The sequence below is a fragment of the Zophobas morio genome, unplaced genomic scaffold (assembly GCF_036711695.1).
Source record: "Zophobas morio isolate AGI-343-1 ecotype UQ-CSIRO unplaced genomic scaffold, CSIRO_AGI_Zmor_V1 ptg000108l, whole genome shotgun sequence".
Lineage (NCBI taxonomy): Eukaryota > Metazoa > Arthropoda > Insecta > Coleoptera > Tenebrionidae > Zophobas > Zophobas morio.
The window spans coordinates 1,993,800-2,013,616 of NW_026972213.1; the positions used below are offsets into that span (position 1 = coordinate 1,993,800).

The 19,817-nt window shown below is 32.2% G+C and overlaps 1 protein-coding gene across 6 annotated transcripts in view; it reads right to left on the reverse strand.

Annotated features, from left to right (window-relative positions):
• LOC135144839 (protein lingerer) overlaps positions 1-19,817 on the reverse strand; it is a 31,953-nt gene that overhangs the window by 11,584 nt on the left and 552 nt on the right. For 5 of the 6 annotated variants that reach the window (XM_064076959.1, XM_064076957.1, XM_064076956.1 and 2 more), the window contains exons 2-5: positions 19,527-19,653; positions 19,284-19,477; positions 11,053-11,530; positions 5,884-6,434 (exon numbers count right to left, since the gene is read on the reverse strand). In XM_064076959.1, the coding sequence (XP_063933029.1) occupies positions 5,884-6,434; positions 11,053-11,530; positions 19,284-19,477; positions 19,527-19,614 (1,311 nt within the window). In that variant the 5' untranslated portion in view covers positions 19,615-19,653. The remainder of the gene's footprint in view (positions 1-5,883; positions 6,435-11,052; positions 11,531-19,283; positions 19,478-19,526; positions 19,654-19,817) is intronic. The other variant, XM_064076958.1, reaches the window with a different exon arrangement.

Consider the following 19,817-nt stretch of genomic DNA (forward strand, 5'->3'; position numbering starts at 1 on the left):
GAGAAGTGAACGCCGTCAAAGTCTCAGTCTCGTCATCTGGTTTCATCATTGAAAAAAAAAAATAAAAATACTGTGAATCTTTTGTATAGTCACCACGTAAAAATTTATTACAAATTGGACAATGCAGAAAACCGTATAAAATATTGTAATGAAGGTCTTGCGTGAATAGCAAAGAAGCAGTGACGCAAATGCGGATATAATTACATTTTGTCTAACTAATCAGTGCTAACGATAAAATTATTATTTGTTCAACCCATTTTTAAATACTGTACACAAATGAGAAAAAAATTACATTTATACGTTTATTTTTAAAGCGCTAAATTGCTGTGAAACTGACTTTTTTTGACTCACAGAGAAAGCAAATCCTGAAATAAATTAGCATAAAAGAAAAATGTTTAATAATAAAATAAATAAAATGTCCGCAACGAACCTTACATTACAGATTTTTTTCAGAGCTACTGACTGATGACAACTCTGAAAATATCTTTTTTTAGGTAACAACCAAACAAAATGAAGCGAAAGGTAGTCAAAACTCACATTGGTCCGAAAGCACTGCCCAAAAAGTTGGTGTAAAGTTGTTTAGACAGACCTTTGAAGCACAATAAACCAAAACCAGTTTCTTAGACAAATTATAAAATTTGATTCTGTAAATTTTATTTTCTATTATCTGTAAGTTAAAATTAAAATAAGGGTGGATTATTAACTTACTGGTAAAAGAGCATGAAATGCGTATATTTCGAATGTGATTTTGTATATAAAATTTTGGATGTCGCCAACTTTTTAATGCGGACAGACATATTAATTTGAGTAGACATAGTGTAACGCCAGGAACACAGTATTGCATTCCCAGAATTTTAGGAAAATACCAGGACCTCTTTTTTTATTTAACCAATCACAAACATTGCTTCACTCATTAATTTTTTGAAAACATTTTCTATAAACAACTGTAAAAAATATGAGAACCTACATGAGAAGCATGCTATTGTGAACATTTTAAATGAGTTCGGAAAGTTTTGAGGTGAAGTCACTGTGTTTTTGGAAGGAGTGAACACATGAATGCCTAATGGCAATTTACCACAAGAGTGAATTAATAAACAACAAGAATAAAAATATGTTATTTAATTTTGTAAAAATGACTTTTTAAACACTTTGGTACTTTAAAACAACAAACGGCTATCTAGCAACTTTACGCAACTAAATATTTTTTCCGCTGAAAATTTCCGTACATGGTAATTATTTTTTTCTGTTTACAAAAAACAGTAAAATTGGTATAAAGTTAAATAGAACATCTCGGCCCTTGAAGTACAAACAAATTCAAATGTTCAGATAAATTATCAAAGATATTCTGCAATTTTTTAAAAACGCCTATACATAAAAATAAAAAATTATCATTTACATAAAATTAAAAAACTACTTTTAATTCAATCAGCAAAATTAAATGATTAATTGTTTTTTTTTTAATTTTTAAAAATATTGATCGTTGTTCTGTGTTCCTTAAATTAATCTTTCCAAAAGCAATTTTAAGAAAATGAACTATAATCCAACAAAACCCACTTCTTTAAAAAAAAATAAAATTTGATTTTGGGATTTTCGTTTTATGATAACCTTTATAAAGTAAAAACTAGCGGCGTAAATGACACCCCCGCAGCTCCTGTGCCAAGAATTTGCGCCCCCGAGTACGGATAATGGAAAATATATTTAAAGCAGATACAAGCTTAACTTCAAGTGTTTATGTTTATACATCGAAAGAATGTCACGTAGAAATTAGTTTGATTTGAATGAGTTTGTCTGCTCAAAACAGACAAAAAGTGACATGCGTATTCTCATATTTTCAGGAAAATGGGGTGACTCGTTCTTAATTCAAGGAATAAAAGATTTGTGATGGCGTCACCAACTAGTGACAGCACAAAAGGAAAAAAAAAAGGAACGACCAAGTTTGGTATCGAACGTGCGACCATCGGTCCACAAATGATTATATCCTTAGTTAGTGGTAAAACGTTATTATAATGTGTTAATTTTTTGCGAAAATTAAGACAATTAGGGAAAAAACTCAAAGCGCATTCCTACACCACAAGTATAGGACTATATTGTTGTATAACATCTAAATAATTTTAAAATTTAATTCTTTGAAATTACGACATCAAATTGTTAGTGGGGTTAATTAGCCAAATTTTGATTAGCGGTTTACCACCTACATCTACATGATATTCGTATAGTAAAATACGTACAAAATTTGCTTTTAGTTTCAGCGATTACGTGTCTAATAAAAATCGACGCAGACGACAGATAGACAGCAGTGGCGTAACTATCGGTGTTCCATGTGTTCGCCGGAACACGGGCCCGCTGCTTCAAGGGGCCCGGTCCGGTCACACGAACCTTTTTTTTTTATTAGATTTTTTTATATTATTGCCCAAATTACATCCCAAAATAAAAAAATCGAAAATGTGCGGTAATCCCAGGATCAATCGTTCATTGCCATTTAGTACTATTTACAAATTTTTTGCTGCAAAGGGCTGGACTTTTGGCGGCATCTCAATATCATAGACTCAATAAATTCGGGTTTTAGCGACCGGCATCGGCGGTCAAAAATGCAGCAGCATCTGTTTCTAATAAACCTGTCGCAGTGTCGCAATCCCATTGTGGCAAATCTAACACCCTATGTAGTAAATTACCAATCTTTATCCGACAAAAATATGACTAATTTATGATGCAAGACAACAAAATACTTAAATTTTGTCCTCAGATCTACAGTGAAACTTCATGCTGTAATAAGACGTGAAAAAAAAAATGTAAGTAAAAAAAAACTGGACTGGGAAATTATTACAGAATGATCTACCTGCACTAGTTTCACTGAAATTATCACAGCAGTTTCATTTTTCTTACCATACCTCTTTCGGTGGCTTCAGCGGAAAGATCTTTTTCGAAATTAAAAATGACTAAAAATTTTTTAAGAAACACAATGGCTCAATGCAGATTATCTTCACTGCATCTCTCAATTGGAAATCAAATTGCCAGAAGCTTAGATGTGTCAAATTTTGTATTAACTTGTGTCCATTGGAAAATAAGAAGAAAACAATTTTGAGATTAAAAAAAAAAGGGCATTTTTATCTACATTTCTATACTTACTTATATTATAAAGCTGAAGAGTTTGTTTGGTTGAACGCGCTAATCTCAGAAACTACTGGTTCGAATTAAAAAAATCTTGTTGTGTTGGATAGTCCATTTATCGAGGAAGATTATAGATTACATAACATCACGCTACGATCAATAGGAGTGGAGCAGCAATGAAAAATATCGGAAAAACGGGAAAATTATTCCTCTTTTGACAGCTTCTGTTGCTTACGCTGCTTAAACGATTAAAATTACATAAAAATCATGTATGATGGAATTGTTCCCTTCTAAAAGTTCTAAAGAAAAGTCTCCGACAGCATGTGTCTATCTTTTAAGGTCGACTCAGTATAACCATTTTTATGGTAATGAAATTTGTTCCAAAATAATCTAATATAAAATTCTTGTGTCACAGTGTTTGTAACCAAACTCCTCCGAAACGGCTTGACCGATTTTTATGAAATTTTTTGTGTTTATTCGGTAGGTCTAGTAAAATATTTTTTATACCCCTAAGTGATAAGGCTGGCCCACCAATTTTTTTTTTAATTTTTTAGACAACATTTTTTATTTTTTTTTTTAAGATTTGGTATCAAAAAATACATATAACCCTAATTTTTCACCCTTCTACCTCCAACCCCCATTTTTTAATAACGATATGAGTATCTTTGCTTTCATCCACAGATGCACAATAGGGTTGCAAGATGGCTATTGAATATAATCATTGTCGTACGATAAATTTTTATGTATAATTTATAATTTAATTTAATTATATTATATTTGTATTTATTTTAATTTAATTTTTTATTTAACTACCAAAATGTTCACTAGAAATGCCAAAACAACGTTTGCCGGGTTGGCTAGTTTCTAATATGTATAATTGTATATATTTTAATTATATGTATTCAGGTAATTATTGTATTTTGTTTTTTTAATTCAATGTTTCAGGTAGAATAATTTTAATAAAACGTAAGCCCTAATTGCAGTCTACTCATACTTTACTCATTATACTCGTATTTTTAAATATTTTTATTTCGCTGTTCATTAGGGGCCCCACAGTGTTGTAGAACACAGGCCCGCACTTTGATTGTTACGCCACTGATAGACAGACACGCGGAAACGGGAAATAACTTTTTTGGTACACTCGGGTTATGAAACGTTGAGAAAACATGAAACTGGCAAGTCGCCCGATGGACACTATTACTATACTTCCTTAGCTTAACGCTGAGGATATGAATAGAATGATACATTACAAGTACAGACTCATCATATCTTGCACATTTTCGATGCGATTTATTCGGAAAATTTTGAGATAACAGGCCCAATTCTGAATCAAACCTGTTAAAATTTAAAGGTTGTTAAAAAATAAACAACCAATCAGATTTACGAATTTAACTCGTTACTATGGAAATTTGCAATGTAACACCCTTTAAATTTAACAACTTTGATTCAGAATTGCCCCTAACGTCAAAAAATTTTGGGTATAAACAGATATATTTTGACGACGAATTTAAGATAGGGCGCGTGGGCGGGGCTTATAGTTTGCCTTTTTTTCGTAATATGCATAGCCATCTTTTCACAGAAACTTAGAATATAGTTAAAATAGTACATTTTTGCAAGGAAATATGGATTTTGCAATCATGGGGCGGAGCCTAATTGCAAAATCGATATATCCTTATACAAATTTTCCATTTTAAACATGTTTTAAGTTTCATGTTGTGAAAAGAAGTCTACACATCCTAAAACAAAATGGCAAAATGTAAGCCCGCCCGCCCGCCCTACTTCAATTGTGATGATTTTTTTTATTCGCCGTGAACCAAAGGGGTAGATCTTAACTGCAAAATACTTATTTCCTTACAAGAAATTAAAAACATGCTTTTGAGTATCGTGTTTTTCAAAGAATAGGTATGTTAAGAAAAAAGCCAAAATATAAACCCCGCCCACCCACCCCATCTCAATTGTGATATATTTTTTTAATTCTTATAAAGTTAAAACACATTTAAAGTGATAAATTTTTATAAACAAATATGGATTTTGCAATTAAGCTCCGCCCCCAGGTCTGTCTACGAATGAAAACTTCATTACTGTTTAGATCAGGGCAGGTATGGGTGGGGCTTAATCTTTGGGTTTAATTTTTTCTTAATATACGTAGTATTCTTTGAATAACACGATACTCAAAAACATGTCTTAGATGGTAATTTCTTGTATAGAAATAATAAGGATTTTGCAATTAAATTCCGCTCCTTTGGCTCCTGACGATAAAAAAAAATCGTCACAATTGAGATAGGGCGGGTGGGCGGGCCACATACTTTGCCTTTTTTCTTACTATACGTAGTCGTCTTTTCAGAACAAAAAACTTAAGACATGTTTGAAATAGTAAATATGGATCTTACAATTAAGCCCCGCCCCTTGATCTGACAACGAATGAAAAATTCATCACAATCGAGAATTGAGATCGAGGCGGGTATGGGTGGAGCCTAGTCTTTGGCTTTATTTTTTCTTAATATACATAATTCAATAATGTTAATGTAATTATTGGCTAGAGCGACCATATTTAACCATTTACACAATAGTAAAGAAGACTCGTAATTTCACCAGACATCACCAACAGGCAGCCAAAAAATTCACTAACACTAATATAAATTTAACAGCTACTTTCCAAGAAAAAATCCGCTGCTCCTCAATGATGCAAATGCTTACATTTGATTCGTATTAAAGGTGACCATACAAAAGTTATTGACAGTTCTCACACACGTTACAACAAAATTAAACACTTACCTTGGACGGCGGCGGCACCCTCGCTCGTTGCGTTTTAGTCCGTACTGGCTGCTGAGCAGGTTGCTGTTCGCTCGTACTCTGATAGTTGTTGTTCGCTGCCGGATAAGAACTATTGACATAGGCGTTGGGAGACGTTCCATACTGTTGGTTGTTTGTGTAAGACTGCGAACCGGGCGTATTTCCAGAATTATAAACTTGATTTGAATTTTGAGCGTGGTAAGTCTGAGCTGTTCCGTACTGTTTAATGTTATCACTGTTTTGTTGGGTAAGTTGGTTAAGGTACTGAGTCTGTGCGGCGTTTAGAGTTCCTCCTATTTGGACGGGACTCGGTGAAGGCAACTGAGTGGCCTGAGAGGACATCTGTAGAGTTTGTCCAAGTTGTTGGCCAGTGTTTATCACGGCGTTGTCCATCGATAACCCGACCACCGAAGGTTCGTTAATTACGTCCATCGCTGGTGCCACACTAGGCGTGAACACCTTGGTATCCGCCAAACTGCCCGTGTATTCTTCTGTCGTCCATTCGTCAGTGCCGGGGAAATCATCCCAATTTTCTAGAAAAAACAGATTCAGTCCACAAGGAAGTTTTTCTAGATTACCATTAAGAACCCATCAAATTGTAACTATTTTTTTATGCCGGATCAAATGGCATTAAAGGGTTCAAATTATACATACAGAGTGAGTAACGTTACGATGATACAACTGAATTAAATTCGTCTAGAAGTATAACAAAATAAATTTCATTTGGAAAATACAGCGTAACGTGTTCCTTTACCTATTGTGTAAAAATTCGTCATAAAATTATTTAGCTAGAATTTACCTAGCCCTTAAAGCACAATCAACAAATCCAGTTATTATAAAAGTTGATTTTGCAGATTTTATATTTTATAACATACATGTACTAAAAAAATAGTACTGTGTTCCCAGAATTTTGAGAAAATTATATAAAGTATTTTTGATATAATCAGCAAACTTAACTGATTCATTAATAACTCACATAAATAATTAAAAAACAAACAAACAAACAAACATATTATTAAAGCTAAACAACGTTGCATCTCGAAAAACAAATTTTTAACAAACTTTTATGCACTAAATTTTTACGGTGACGTCATTAATTTTCTAGAAAGGATTAAAATAAATAAATCTTAATCGTTATTCTGTAACCACTACTTAGTCCAAATTATTTTCTTTTGCGATAAAGATGCACGTCTCACTATAAATTTCAAATAAAATTTATTTAACAAAATTTTGAGATCAAGTTTTTGAAAAGGCTTTGTAAATTCTAAGTTAAATTGTAAATTTGTGGTTGTACAATTTTTTCTTTATTGTTCCAAAAACCTAGACGCATAACGTTATAAATATTTTAAATAGGATTTACTTACCAAAATTTTGAGAGGACGTCATCAAGTTTTTGGAGGAGAAAAACAAATTAATTAGTTTTACTATATTCGTCATAACCTTAAAACGTTAAATTATAAAATTTTGTTGTACAATTTTGATTTTTTCAATAAATCTACATGCGTAAGGTTAAGAATAGGGGTGTACATAAATCACAGGTACAGAAACACATTGTTTTATACACGTTCGGGAAATAAAAATTTACCCTTACTTTTAATTTTACGCATACAGGTTATCTTAAGAAATATATTTAAATGAGAAACTATACAAGACTCCTTTGAAATTTGAAACTTATATTAATTTAAAGATTAAGAACATTAAACAAAATTTACTCATTCACACCAGAAAGTCGAAAAAATTATATGAATCTTGATAAAAAAATTCGTCCTGAGATGCAATATTGCTTGTGCTTTGATAATAGATTTTTTTAAACATATTACTTTTAAAACTCAGTCCCCAAATTCTGGTCACACAACAACGCAACGATTTAATTTTACATTAGTTATCAGCTAATATTTTTATCTTTGCTAAAAAGTTGGCGACAATAAAAAAATGATTAAATCTTCCTTTGAAAAAATACGCTCCTATATGCATGCGGGACTGCTTGTGTTACAGAGGTGAGGAATATTTAATGTAAAAAGGTTACAGATTGTTTCCAAAGCTACTGGACACCCACAGAAAGCACTTCAATTTCGCTTTTTTACACCCCTGATCATACACTTTTTATTTCCTTTAATTTATAAAAAAATGAAACAACAATTTCTAAGAAAACCAAAATCTTCTAACAGTTATTTTACTTTATTGTTACCAACTGTACATTAGTCATCTAGCGATGAATTCCTTAATCCTGTTTGCTGTGATTTCTAGGAAAAAAGTGAAAAAACAGAAATTTATTCTAGTTCTTTCTTTTTCGCTTTTGGTGTGATGCACGCTAGAACTTGAATTTTTGTTCGAAAAATCACGTCTTAATCCATCATACACTTGACTTAAGTAAAAGCACGAAAATGTTTTTTCGAAAAATTATAAAATTTGATTTTGCGAATTTTATCTTTGTAAGAGAAGCCCGTAAGTAAAAAAGATATGTGTGTAATATGAAAGCAAATGCAAAGAAGCATGCTACGCATCGACTTCAAATGATTTTTTTTTACAAAATTTTGTGATGACGTCATCACCACTTCTGCAAAAACACGTATATCAATTTGGATGGGTGCAGGGTAATACTAATAATAACAGTAGATGTTCCTCATTCAATCAATAAAATAAATTGACTCATTCATTAATTTTTTATAACTCGTCGTATTTTGCACATTTTAAATAGGATTTATCCGTTTACCATAACTGCAAAACGTCTGCAAGATTTCAAACCATTCGGTTTTACAAATTCAAAATTAAATTGCTATATAGTTTTGTTTTTTTAAATCTACATATCACGGCTAAAAACTCAACACGGATTCATCAATTACATGTATATTATTGTTAATTTACACAATTTAAAACCCACTTACTATGTACAATTTTGAGGTGACGTCATCATATTGTTGGTGGGGATGATTAGACAAAATTTGGTTAGCGTTTTACCATCTACAAGATATTCATTATATACATATAAAATTTGCCGACCGAAACGGAAGACCCATTTTGTCGTACTATAGGGGTCATGACCAATCGAGAAAATATGCCAGTCACTCGATGACTCGATTACAATACTTCCTTCGCTTGTGGCAAAATATTAGTCAGTGGAGTTTCTATATTACGTTCTGTGTCGTTTCTTTGAAGTTCTCTCTTCTTGGAAGCAAGTCATTTATTATAACCTTGATCCTGACATTGTCTAGGTCAATGATATAAACTGACCTGCACAAATTAAGCATGTAACAAGTAGTTTTAAGTGGTCTTTTTTTATCCAGTAGGTGGTTATGTGTAATTTTTAGAAGGCTATCGACACTTATTCTTTTTTATTAAACCGTATACGCAAAATTAAAAGTGTGTATAGATTGATTCACCCATAAGAAAAAGCCAAGTCCGGCTACATATTTCACGTAAAACTTACTTTGAATATTTTGACGTACAATGAATCTTTTGGAGACAAGAACGGGCAAACTTTGGTTAACGCTTCACCTTCTATTCGATATTCTTAAAATGCACTAACAATTTTAAAGTAAACGGTTTCTCAGATAAATTTCCTGAAGATAGACAAACGTAAACGGTAAACTTACATTTTCGGATTCTACGAGCTGTGAAACGCCAAGAAAATAAGACATTAAACATTCATCAAAATGACCCTATTACAAGCCTTAGCGAACGCTCGAAAAAGTACAAAGCACCATTTTAATTTATTTTGGAACAGTGTTTTTTGTGAATAGTATCGATTTTTGATTTTGTTACGAATTTTTACCCTGAATTGTAACTAAATTCTGAAGATTTCACATTTTTATTTTAAATAGATGTTGGTATGTTTGGGCTGCATTGGATAAACTGTCGAAATTTATCGACTGTGATTCCTAACATTTTATAAACAGTGTTTAACAAAGATTTATCCCACCTGTTAACTTTTTTTTTAGTAATAAAATTATTCGTTCATAAAAATTGAAATAAATCATACATACACAATTAATTTAACCACATCATCGTTTTGTACACCATTTACAACAAATGTTAATGTTTTAAAAATTAAAAAAAAATTGAATGGAATTCTGAAGACAACTAAATAAACAAATTTCACAAGTGAATCTTTATCATAAAATTAAAAGAAAAAGGGTTTCATGCCTCAGCTGACATACCCTATGTTATATCTGTCCTACAATCTCACATTGAATATTGTTTAATGAAATAATGAGATATCTTTCATAAAAAAGTGGAATTCAGATAAATATGTTGAAAAAAAAATGAAATATCTACTTTGCAGCAAAGGGTGATGATCAATGTTTAAATGATGAACTACTTTAATATTAAATCCCTGGAAAGTACCTTGAAAATTTTATATTCTGAATATCTGATTGCAAAAGAGTGAAATTTAAAACTAAGAAAAAAAAATTTTAAAAACCTTACATAAATATAAACAGATAAGATATTTGTGTTTGACTGTTTCCCGTGTGATTTTAAAGTACAATATAACATATTGTTTGATAAGTAATTGTTTTGTTTTTATTGTTAGCTGATATTTTTTTTCCATTATCTGTAAGCACTTTCAAAAATATGTAGTTATTTTCGCCCAACTTTCCTCGATTCTGAACAACCAGTGTAACAGGCTTTTCGTAGCGTATTTTTCAACAATATCATTTAAAAATCTTTTAGAATGGAGTCACCAGCTTTTTGATGGCAATAATCACAAGGACACATTTTTATGTAACCAACGGAGACTTGAACTTTGATACTTTCTGCATACACATCTACTTATTTAGAGACTAGTCAAGTTACTGCATTTAAGACATTTAAAACTAGTCACAAATTGTCTGTGCAAAGGCTTTTGTAAAACCATGTAAAATTATTTAAGCTTTTCGCAGTAAATCCGAGGTGGGAAAAAACTTTTCACGTCAAAACTAACAACCAAAAACTTATATCTCGTGTTGCTCAAATCTCGTTAAAACACTCGTCCCTCCACCACTTCCTCTAACAAAGACACACGCAAAACACCTCGTGACATAACAATCGACTTTTTTCCCATTTCTGGCTCAATTTAATTTGTAACATTATACTTTTTGCGAGCTCCGGTAATAACCATCATTACACAAATTACGGGTCATTTAAGCAAGCAGACACCAGATCAGAAATTACCTGTGTGGTTCGTCGTCGCAGCAACCGTGTTGTTGTCCCACGTGTTGGAGTTGTCCCAGGTGTCGATCGGCTTATTGTACGTGTTGTTCCGACTTCCCCTAGGCGGATACCTCCCTCCGGCTCGTCCGCCGCCCCTTCCGCGGCCCCCGCCGGGACCGCGGGTCGACCCTCCCGGTCGCCCCCGTCGGTCTCGATGGAAGTCCGAACGACCGCCGCCTTCTTCGAGGTTGCGTTCGTTCTCCTGTTTCTCTCGGCCTCGCCAGCCCCGACTGTCGTTGTGGCGGCCGTGCAGACGTGGCGGGCCGCCTTTGTTACGCGGCTTATCCTTGTCGTTGGCGTTGCCTGGGCCGCCGCCGGTGCCGCCACTCGGCTGAGAGTCGTTCCACTCGTCCCCGGCTGCGATTTCTTCTGTTTTATCCTGTTTGCTGGCCGATGCCTGTCGGTTCTTTTTCTTTTTGACCCTGGTCTCCCATTCGCCCTGAAAAAATAGTTTTTTTTGTTAATGACACCATTTAGATCACAAACACGTGACAGCAATCCAAATATCCAAAAATTCTAACCCAGGATACTGAGCGATATATGAAAATCATTTAAATAATAATTATAGATTCTTTCAAAACTTGTACCACAACTTTCCTCGCCGTTGCAGCATCAATGTTTTAATAAACAATATTTACTCATAATAATAACTCACTTAAATGACGTCATTTACTTTTTTCTATCACCTTTTTTTAATTTGGTGAAATTTTTACATTATAAAAGCCCATCCATAAATTTGATTCTCCCTCATCTCTCACTCCCGACAAAAAAGTCGACAATATTTGTCATAAAATTTATTGTTTTGTAAGCTGAAAACTGATGCAAACCGCATTTCAAATTTTTCATTAATAATTGAAATTTTGATTTTTAAAAATACGTAATGTAAAAATTTCACCAAATTAAAAAAAAGTAGCCATTCGTCCGATAGACTCGAGTACTAATTTCCTTAGCTTACGCTCAGGAACCAGAAGGATGGTAGTAAACTTTTTTTAAGTTAAAATTCGTCTCTTTACTTAGAACAGATTCGTCATTAGAAAGTGACGCTAGCAAACGTGCCCATGACAGCGTAACACTGACGACACACAACTTCCATCAAACTGATACGTAATATACTCGAGAATATTTGGATAAATTGTCTGATCCAAAGATCCTAAGCTGCGTTTTACAACACAGGGATTTTTTGTTGTATAACGTGCAATTTTGAGTTCAATTAAAGGTCAGGTCTGAATCTAATGAGTAATAAAATGACACAATTCTTACTTCCTGAGTATTTTAATGGAGTAATTTTGGCGATTATCTAATTTCAAATTTTCTTGGCGTTTCACAGTTCGTAGAACACGAAGCGGGTAAAATCTTAAACTCCCACCAAAAACTTGCCACCACTTTGAAGTACCGTTAAACAAAATCGCCTTAAATGATGAGTACGACACACTCCTCTATCTACTACATGGCCTTTACTTACTTTTATTAATTTCTATTCCAGAGACTGGTATATCCGAAGCGCAGTAATGATTAATGTTATATTGTAAGTACCAAAATGAATATACTTAACCCCACCAAAATTTATAATTAAATACTTATTTAATGAAAACCACTCCCTTACATGGATGCAATGCAAAAAGAAATTGGTCGAAAAATGATAAAATTTGATTTTGCGATTTTTGTTTTGTGATGCGGACAATATTTAAAGCAGATAACTATATTCTCAGTACATGCTTAACTTCGACTGTTTATGTTTATACTTCGAAAAACTTTGACGATCTATTAGCAGTTCCGATAACAAGTATTAGAGGCGGCAAATATGCATTTGTGTTAAAAGAAAATGATTTTTTTTATTTTGTCGTCTCAAAACAGAGGAGAGGACTAATTAATTAATTATGCTACAAAGGAGCAAAACTTTACTTTAGATGGGCAGTTGTTACGAGAATTTTTAGTTTTGCAATTTCAAAATTAAATCATAAAATGTTTTTATACAATTTTTTTTTTTTTGCCTAAAATCTCGATGCCTAGGATAAAAACTGAACACGGATTCATAAATGTAATAAATGTGGGAGTATCTTATTTTATAAAATTTCAATACCATTTACTACTGTAAATTTTGGAGATGATGTCATCCTATTGTTGGTGGGGATGAAGACAAATTTTGCTCAGTGTTTTACCATTTGCACGATATTCCTAGCATACGTAAAATTTAATAACAATCGCTCCAATAGTTTCTAATAATAAATAAATAAATAAAACTATTGGAAAAAAATACACCAGAAAATTTACTAAATTTAAACACAGTAATAATTATTGTACAACTACAGGCGACAATTTTAGATTAGTTATCAAAAATTTTTATTTTCCACATTATGCTTTACTTATTTGAATTCCTTATCGGTTAAATATGTATTGATAAGTTCATCAGCAACTAAATTGAAAAAAGAACATTGGTGTGGCCATTTGCCTGCTGCAATCACTTTTAATGCCGGATGACACGATAACGACCGTGCTTACGGCACTCGATATAAAATACTCAAGAGCGCTCCGTTCTTCATCCCATTAAAAACAACTTTCAATTGGTGTTAAAGCAGTATATTAGTTTTTATGGAAACGTAATTAATTTTCAAATAGTCAATTTTATGACGAAGAGTTTTATGGCGTCTTGAATTTAACAATGATTAATTTTATTAAACGACTGAAAACTCTTATGTGGCAAAACTACAACAACTTCAGCAAGTCAGCAATGCAACTATTATTAAAAACATCGTGATTTACAAGTCATGAACATTGTATCGGCCTTATTAACATAAACCTTGTTTTGAAATGAACATAAAGCTAACATTTTAAAAAACCAGTAACTCGTTTCATGCTGCCCAAAACTCCACAGACTTAATTATCACGGAATTACTTCATTTCATGATAATATAGTCTGCCCTCGTTAGGTCCTTACACACTTTTCTATTATTCGATTAAAGCACGCATGTTTTAATACAAATAAAACACTTCTTCTTTTATTTAAATTGGTTTTAATCAAGTTCTGAGACTGTAGATAGAATTTTGCATATTACACGTGGGCCAGGGCGCTATTATCATACTCACGACATGACACAACTCGACTAACGCCTCATTCTAAGTACCCTTCATACTCGTAGGATATGATGTTTTATCCCACTTGTAAGTAACTATTATAAATTTCTGACTACGTGTCTGTCATATACTGATACGTATTATAGCAACGACCAAAACGTATCAAGTGAAAAAAATAGCCATAGTCACAATTTCTGTTGTGGGAAAAAGGGGTTTATCATGAAGATCAAAGAACACGGTCTAGTGAATAAAGAATCAAGATAATAGCTGTACAGTGCAGTGTAAAATTAAAAAAAAACTAAATCATTGAATAGCAAACAGTACTGTCAAAATTTTTGTCAGATTTAGGAACTATTATTTCAAGTTACAATTATCTGCTGCTACTTTAAAACAAACACGTATCGCACAAATGCAGCGTCTGTATGTTGGTATAATTACAATTAGCTACACATGATGGCAGTAGCACATCTGCATATTATGGAGTAACAGTACGTGTTGACAATATTGTCATTAACAGAAAACCAATTTTACGTAAAGTTTTCAAGTTCGATTGCAAAATTAATAAGGAACTTCGTAATTCGCAGACTCCTTAGACATGAAAAATCCAGTATTTGTGAACTTAAAATGCCCGCTCAGGTTTATTTTTAACACAATCAGATCTTATTCAGACATCCACTCAACCCTAGGTCTGTTTCACAGTATTCAGAGCTAATTTTACGCCTACGAACAAATCGCTACCTAATTTGAAAGATTTTTATTTTTGATGTGAATAAAAGAATAATAATAAAAGATTACGATCATTTGTATGATTCTTTTTCTTTTCAATACAATTGCTGTGCTTTCGTTATTTTTAGTACGAACAAATCTAGAGCGATCTTAATCATATTTCGTATCTAAACGTGCAACGTAAATAATATAACTTCTGCAGCGGTGTAAATAACACACCCGCAGCATTTTATCAATTTTAAGCAAAATTTGATGATTGGAAGAATAAGCGGCGGCAGATAACAAGTATACATTTGTGTTATGTGTCAAAAAAAAATCGGATTGATCTTGTACCATAAAAATAGGATCAGATACAATTATCAATCAAGCTACAATGGAGCATAAGATTTTGAATATTATTTTTAGTAAGCAGCTGTTATAATTATTTTATTATTATTAAATACACGCAACATTTACGTTCGCGGGGATGGGAAGGAACTTTTGTATTTTTAATTATAGTACTGTGTGTATGATAAAAATTTTATAAAATGCTCGTACGTAGAAACGTAACGACTACAGAATTATTGTTGATGATTTCACTTTTTTACCGTTAGTGTTTATGTATCTAAGGAGACACAATGATGGTTTGCAACGTTGGCGTAAGTATGTGACGCTTTGCTACCGCTGAACTACTAAAGTAAATCTTCCCACAAAAAAAAAAAACTATAAAAGTCACAGAACTTAAAGACCACGTGCTCATTATAGAACAAAAATTTAATTTCTACAGTCATAAACGTGTTTAATGAAAAATACATATATACTTGAAAAATAAAGCAGACATTACTTTTATCATTATCGGAAACTTGGTTAATATGGATTAACCAATGATTATAGTCATTTCTCGATAGAATCGATTTATTCACAAAGTGTTATTAACATCTTGAAATGAATAAAAGGATAATCAATATTCATCAGATACGTGAATTATGTATACGTATGCAAACATCAAATTACAAAACCAGGTCAAATCCTACGTACTCGTTATTATGATATCTTACTGTCTATCAGAGATTCTTTCATTTAGCTCAAGTGGGCGCTAATGACGGAAAAGCTAGCAATTTAGATTTTTTTTTACAGATACAATAATTTGATTTTACGATTCACAAAAATAGTATGTTCTGTATTTTAAATTTTTGTTCGTTCATGCACGTTTTGCGAAACGGTATTTCAAACAACTCATAATTCGATGCGACTCAGCACAAATCCACCAACTATTCCAACAGTTACGTAAGTAGTGCGCAAATGGTATAATGACAGTTATAAAATCAAATATTTTATACAATTGTATTTTGACAATACTAATAAAAATGTGAGCAAAAAATGATCGATAAGCTCGACGGAAAAACTCGAAAAAAAATTAAATTGGTCGAAAGTTATTTCGAAAGAACTTCCCTCGCTCCTGAAGTACAATGAAACGTATCCAACATTTTAGAATTGAGTTTTTTCTTTACACAATATTGTGATAACGTCATCAACATTTTTGCAAGGACAGGTATATCAACAATAAAATAAATTAAGTCACTCTTTTTTTTTGAGCCACGTATTTACGCAAATCTAAAAAATATGAATGTAATGATAAATCACAAGTGAAAACTCATCATATTCTACATGACGTCATCAACTTTTTGGAGGCGATAAGCAAATATATTTTGAATTAAAAATGTTCATGTTTATCATAACTTTAAAACATCTGATATACTTTTTTGAAAACACAAAAATGATCAATTTCAAAATTAAAAGAAATTTGAATATAAGCAAGTACCCAAAGTTATTAGCTTGAAAATTATAAATCAAACAAAGCGAAAATTTCGACTATAAAACAACTTGATGAATTTTTAAGTAACAATCCTGATGAATTATTTAATTTTATCTACCGTAAAAAAATAAGTTTGAACGTGTACTTTAATAATTTTTTGTGGAGTCTTTGAATATAGCGTTATAAATATTTCCTTCCTTCCCGAATAATACTGACTAACATTGCAGTTTTGATCCAGGAAATATAAAAAAAAAAATACATAGAATTGACGTTATTAAAATATTCATACCAATCACGTTCCGTATTTCTTATCAAAGTGCGTTAATTTGCACTGTCTGGCTTGAAACAACAACAGGAAATAAAGTACATTATTAATGTAATTTACCCTAGAAGCAACGTCCGAACTGTGTACAAAAACACATTTTTAATATTGCTATAAGGCATAAGTTTTACAAAGCAATTTTCGATGTCAACACAATGAACTGTTTATAACGAATTTATTTTCTCAAAAACACACGCAACCCACAGCATTTTAGATTAATGAAAGAGCTGCCCCAACAGTAAAAATTGCTCTAAGGTTACTTAAACACAACTTCCCCCGCTCTTGAAGTACACTCGAACAAATAAAGCTTCTTCTAAAAATGTTAAAATTTAATTTTTCATTGTAACATCTATAATTAAAAAGAAATTCATGTGTGAACTGTCAAAGCACAGGTAAAGAAATATGTTAGGCAGTAGCCTAAATAACACCCTCGTATCCCATGCACCGAGAGGCTCGCAAAGTGTAAGAGGACACAGTCCATGCATTTATAATTTCACAACAATCGGTCAGATAGTTGGTAGATTATGTGTCTAATCAAAATTTGGACCGACGGCAGACAGACGGACGGAAATAGAAAACCTAGTTATTGGGGTCATGAAACGTCGAGACAACTTGAAAGTGGCGATTCTTTAGCGTACGTTTGGAAAATAAAAATCAATTTTCATATCAGTAATCAATTATTGTTTCAATCGAATTAAACCAAAACAATTAAAAAAAATAAACAAATAAAGGAATTAGCAAATTATGGACGTCATTCAATCATAGCCGACTTAAATGCTCAAATGATAAAAAATCTAATCGGTTATCAGCTGGTTGATAACGTTCCAGTTTCAGTTTATTACTTATTTTTCGATAAATATGCACTTTTATTCCTCTGTTATAATATTACAATTTTGTGAAAACTATCCAAATAAAATATTTCAATCAAATTCCACTTGGTGTTTTACCTTAGTTTTAAAACAAAGCAAAAATGATACTCCGAATATTTATAAAGCTTATTTCTACATACGGTGTATCAGATTTTTTTCTCTTCATTTCTAGTAAAATACAGTTTCTTACTGAATAAACATCTTATAATATAACTTTAGCTTAACATGGTCGACGCAGTAATTATTTGCTCGTTCTAATGAAATTTAATTTTGAAAAATTAAAAACTCCACGTTTGCAATTGCTTCTGTATGCTACAAATTTCACGAAACTCGATAAGGAATAGGAAAAATACAGACTGAAGAAATGTTATCGCTTTTACACATAATATGTATGACAAATAATGAGTAATGCATAACACTCTACTATAAATTTCTATACTGTGTAATAAAAATTTCTTTAATATTTATAACTTGACTTAATCTCGATTACATATTCCAAATCAAGACAAGTGAACTTTGTTGTTAAACAAATTAAAACGTTTTTGAAATTTTGTGTATTATTTATAAATTTTAATAAAACAGTCCTTTAACTTAATTTTTGGGTAATGTTCATTATGATACTAGTACAAACGAAAATCATAACAGGTTTTAAGGTACGAAGTTTGACCTCCAACTATATTGATTTGGAATGGGATTTAGCAGGGTGTTTCATACATAAAACAAATTACTTTACCAAAAACGAGATAGAACGAAATAACCCTTGCTTGCTCCAAAAAGTATTTACCGTGTTTTTATAGTATTGGGATTAGCAAACATTTACAATTTTTAGCAAGCTTCAAGGTCAGATAGTTTCCGGAAATTCTTGGCAAACAAATAAAAAAAGTCTGTTGTAATAAATTTTACAGAACACGTGAAAAATACCCCAAAAGTAAACATGTCAAAAAGATGAGCTACATTTGTTCTTTTAACGTGACTTTTTAGGTATTTTAAATATGAACCTGCAATCATGAGAAAATTACGAGAACTTCATAAATTCTATGTAAATATGATCAGCAAAATTCCTTATTTGACATGGACATGATTCATTTAAAATTAACCATGAGTTATGGCTGCAAATATAAGTAATTCATTTCTGGTCAAAAACCAAGGGTGATATGAAATCAATACACATGAAATTAAATAAAATATTACAACTTTTAAATTCCCGTGAAATACTTCAGACATCAAAATCAAAACAAACATTTATCTAAAAAGCCATTTTTAAAAGAAAACTATTACATATCTGTCTGAAAATATTACAAAAAAAACAATCCAAACTACACTCAGCAGACACAGTACTTTGTTAAGATACTGGTTTACCACTTAAAAATTAAAAAATACGTGTATTTCTATGGAAAGAGACACTTACGTGACCCGTATTTTCAAGGAGCATGTTCATGGCCATGTTTACATCGAAATCGCATTCATGGAGAGCTAAACAGACCTCTTCTTCAGATCGCTGGGACATTTCAATAAGTTGCCGGACTTTTTCTTTAATAGACGGATCTTCTGATTTTGAATGTGTACTGTCTCTGTTAGCTTGCTGTTTGTCTGAACCCTTGCCTGTAACACCTTTATTTGTACTTCTTGGTATTTATATGCAAAAACTCACCTGTATCGGATTTGTCTGATTTGTGTGATTTATTGTCGGTCTTCGACCCTTTCCCACCCTTAGAGGTGGTTCGATTGCTCGAACTCATGATTTGTACAGTATGTACAGTGTACTATTTACAAACTATCTGTAAACAACAGGTAACACAAAGTTAAAAAATGTGTAGAACTCGCTGCAAAGTGGTAAAATTAGCCAAATTAGGGCATTTTAAGTACGAGTGAATGTACAAAATCGGCGCAATTTTCACAGAACTGCTCGCAGCACCCAACAACATTAGTAACGTCACCAGTT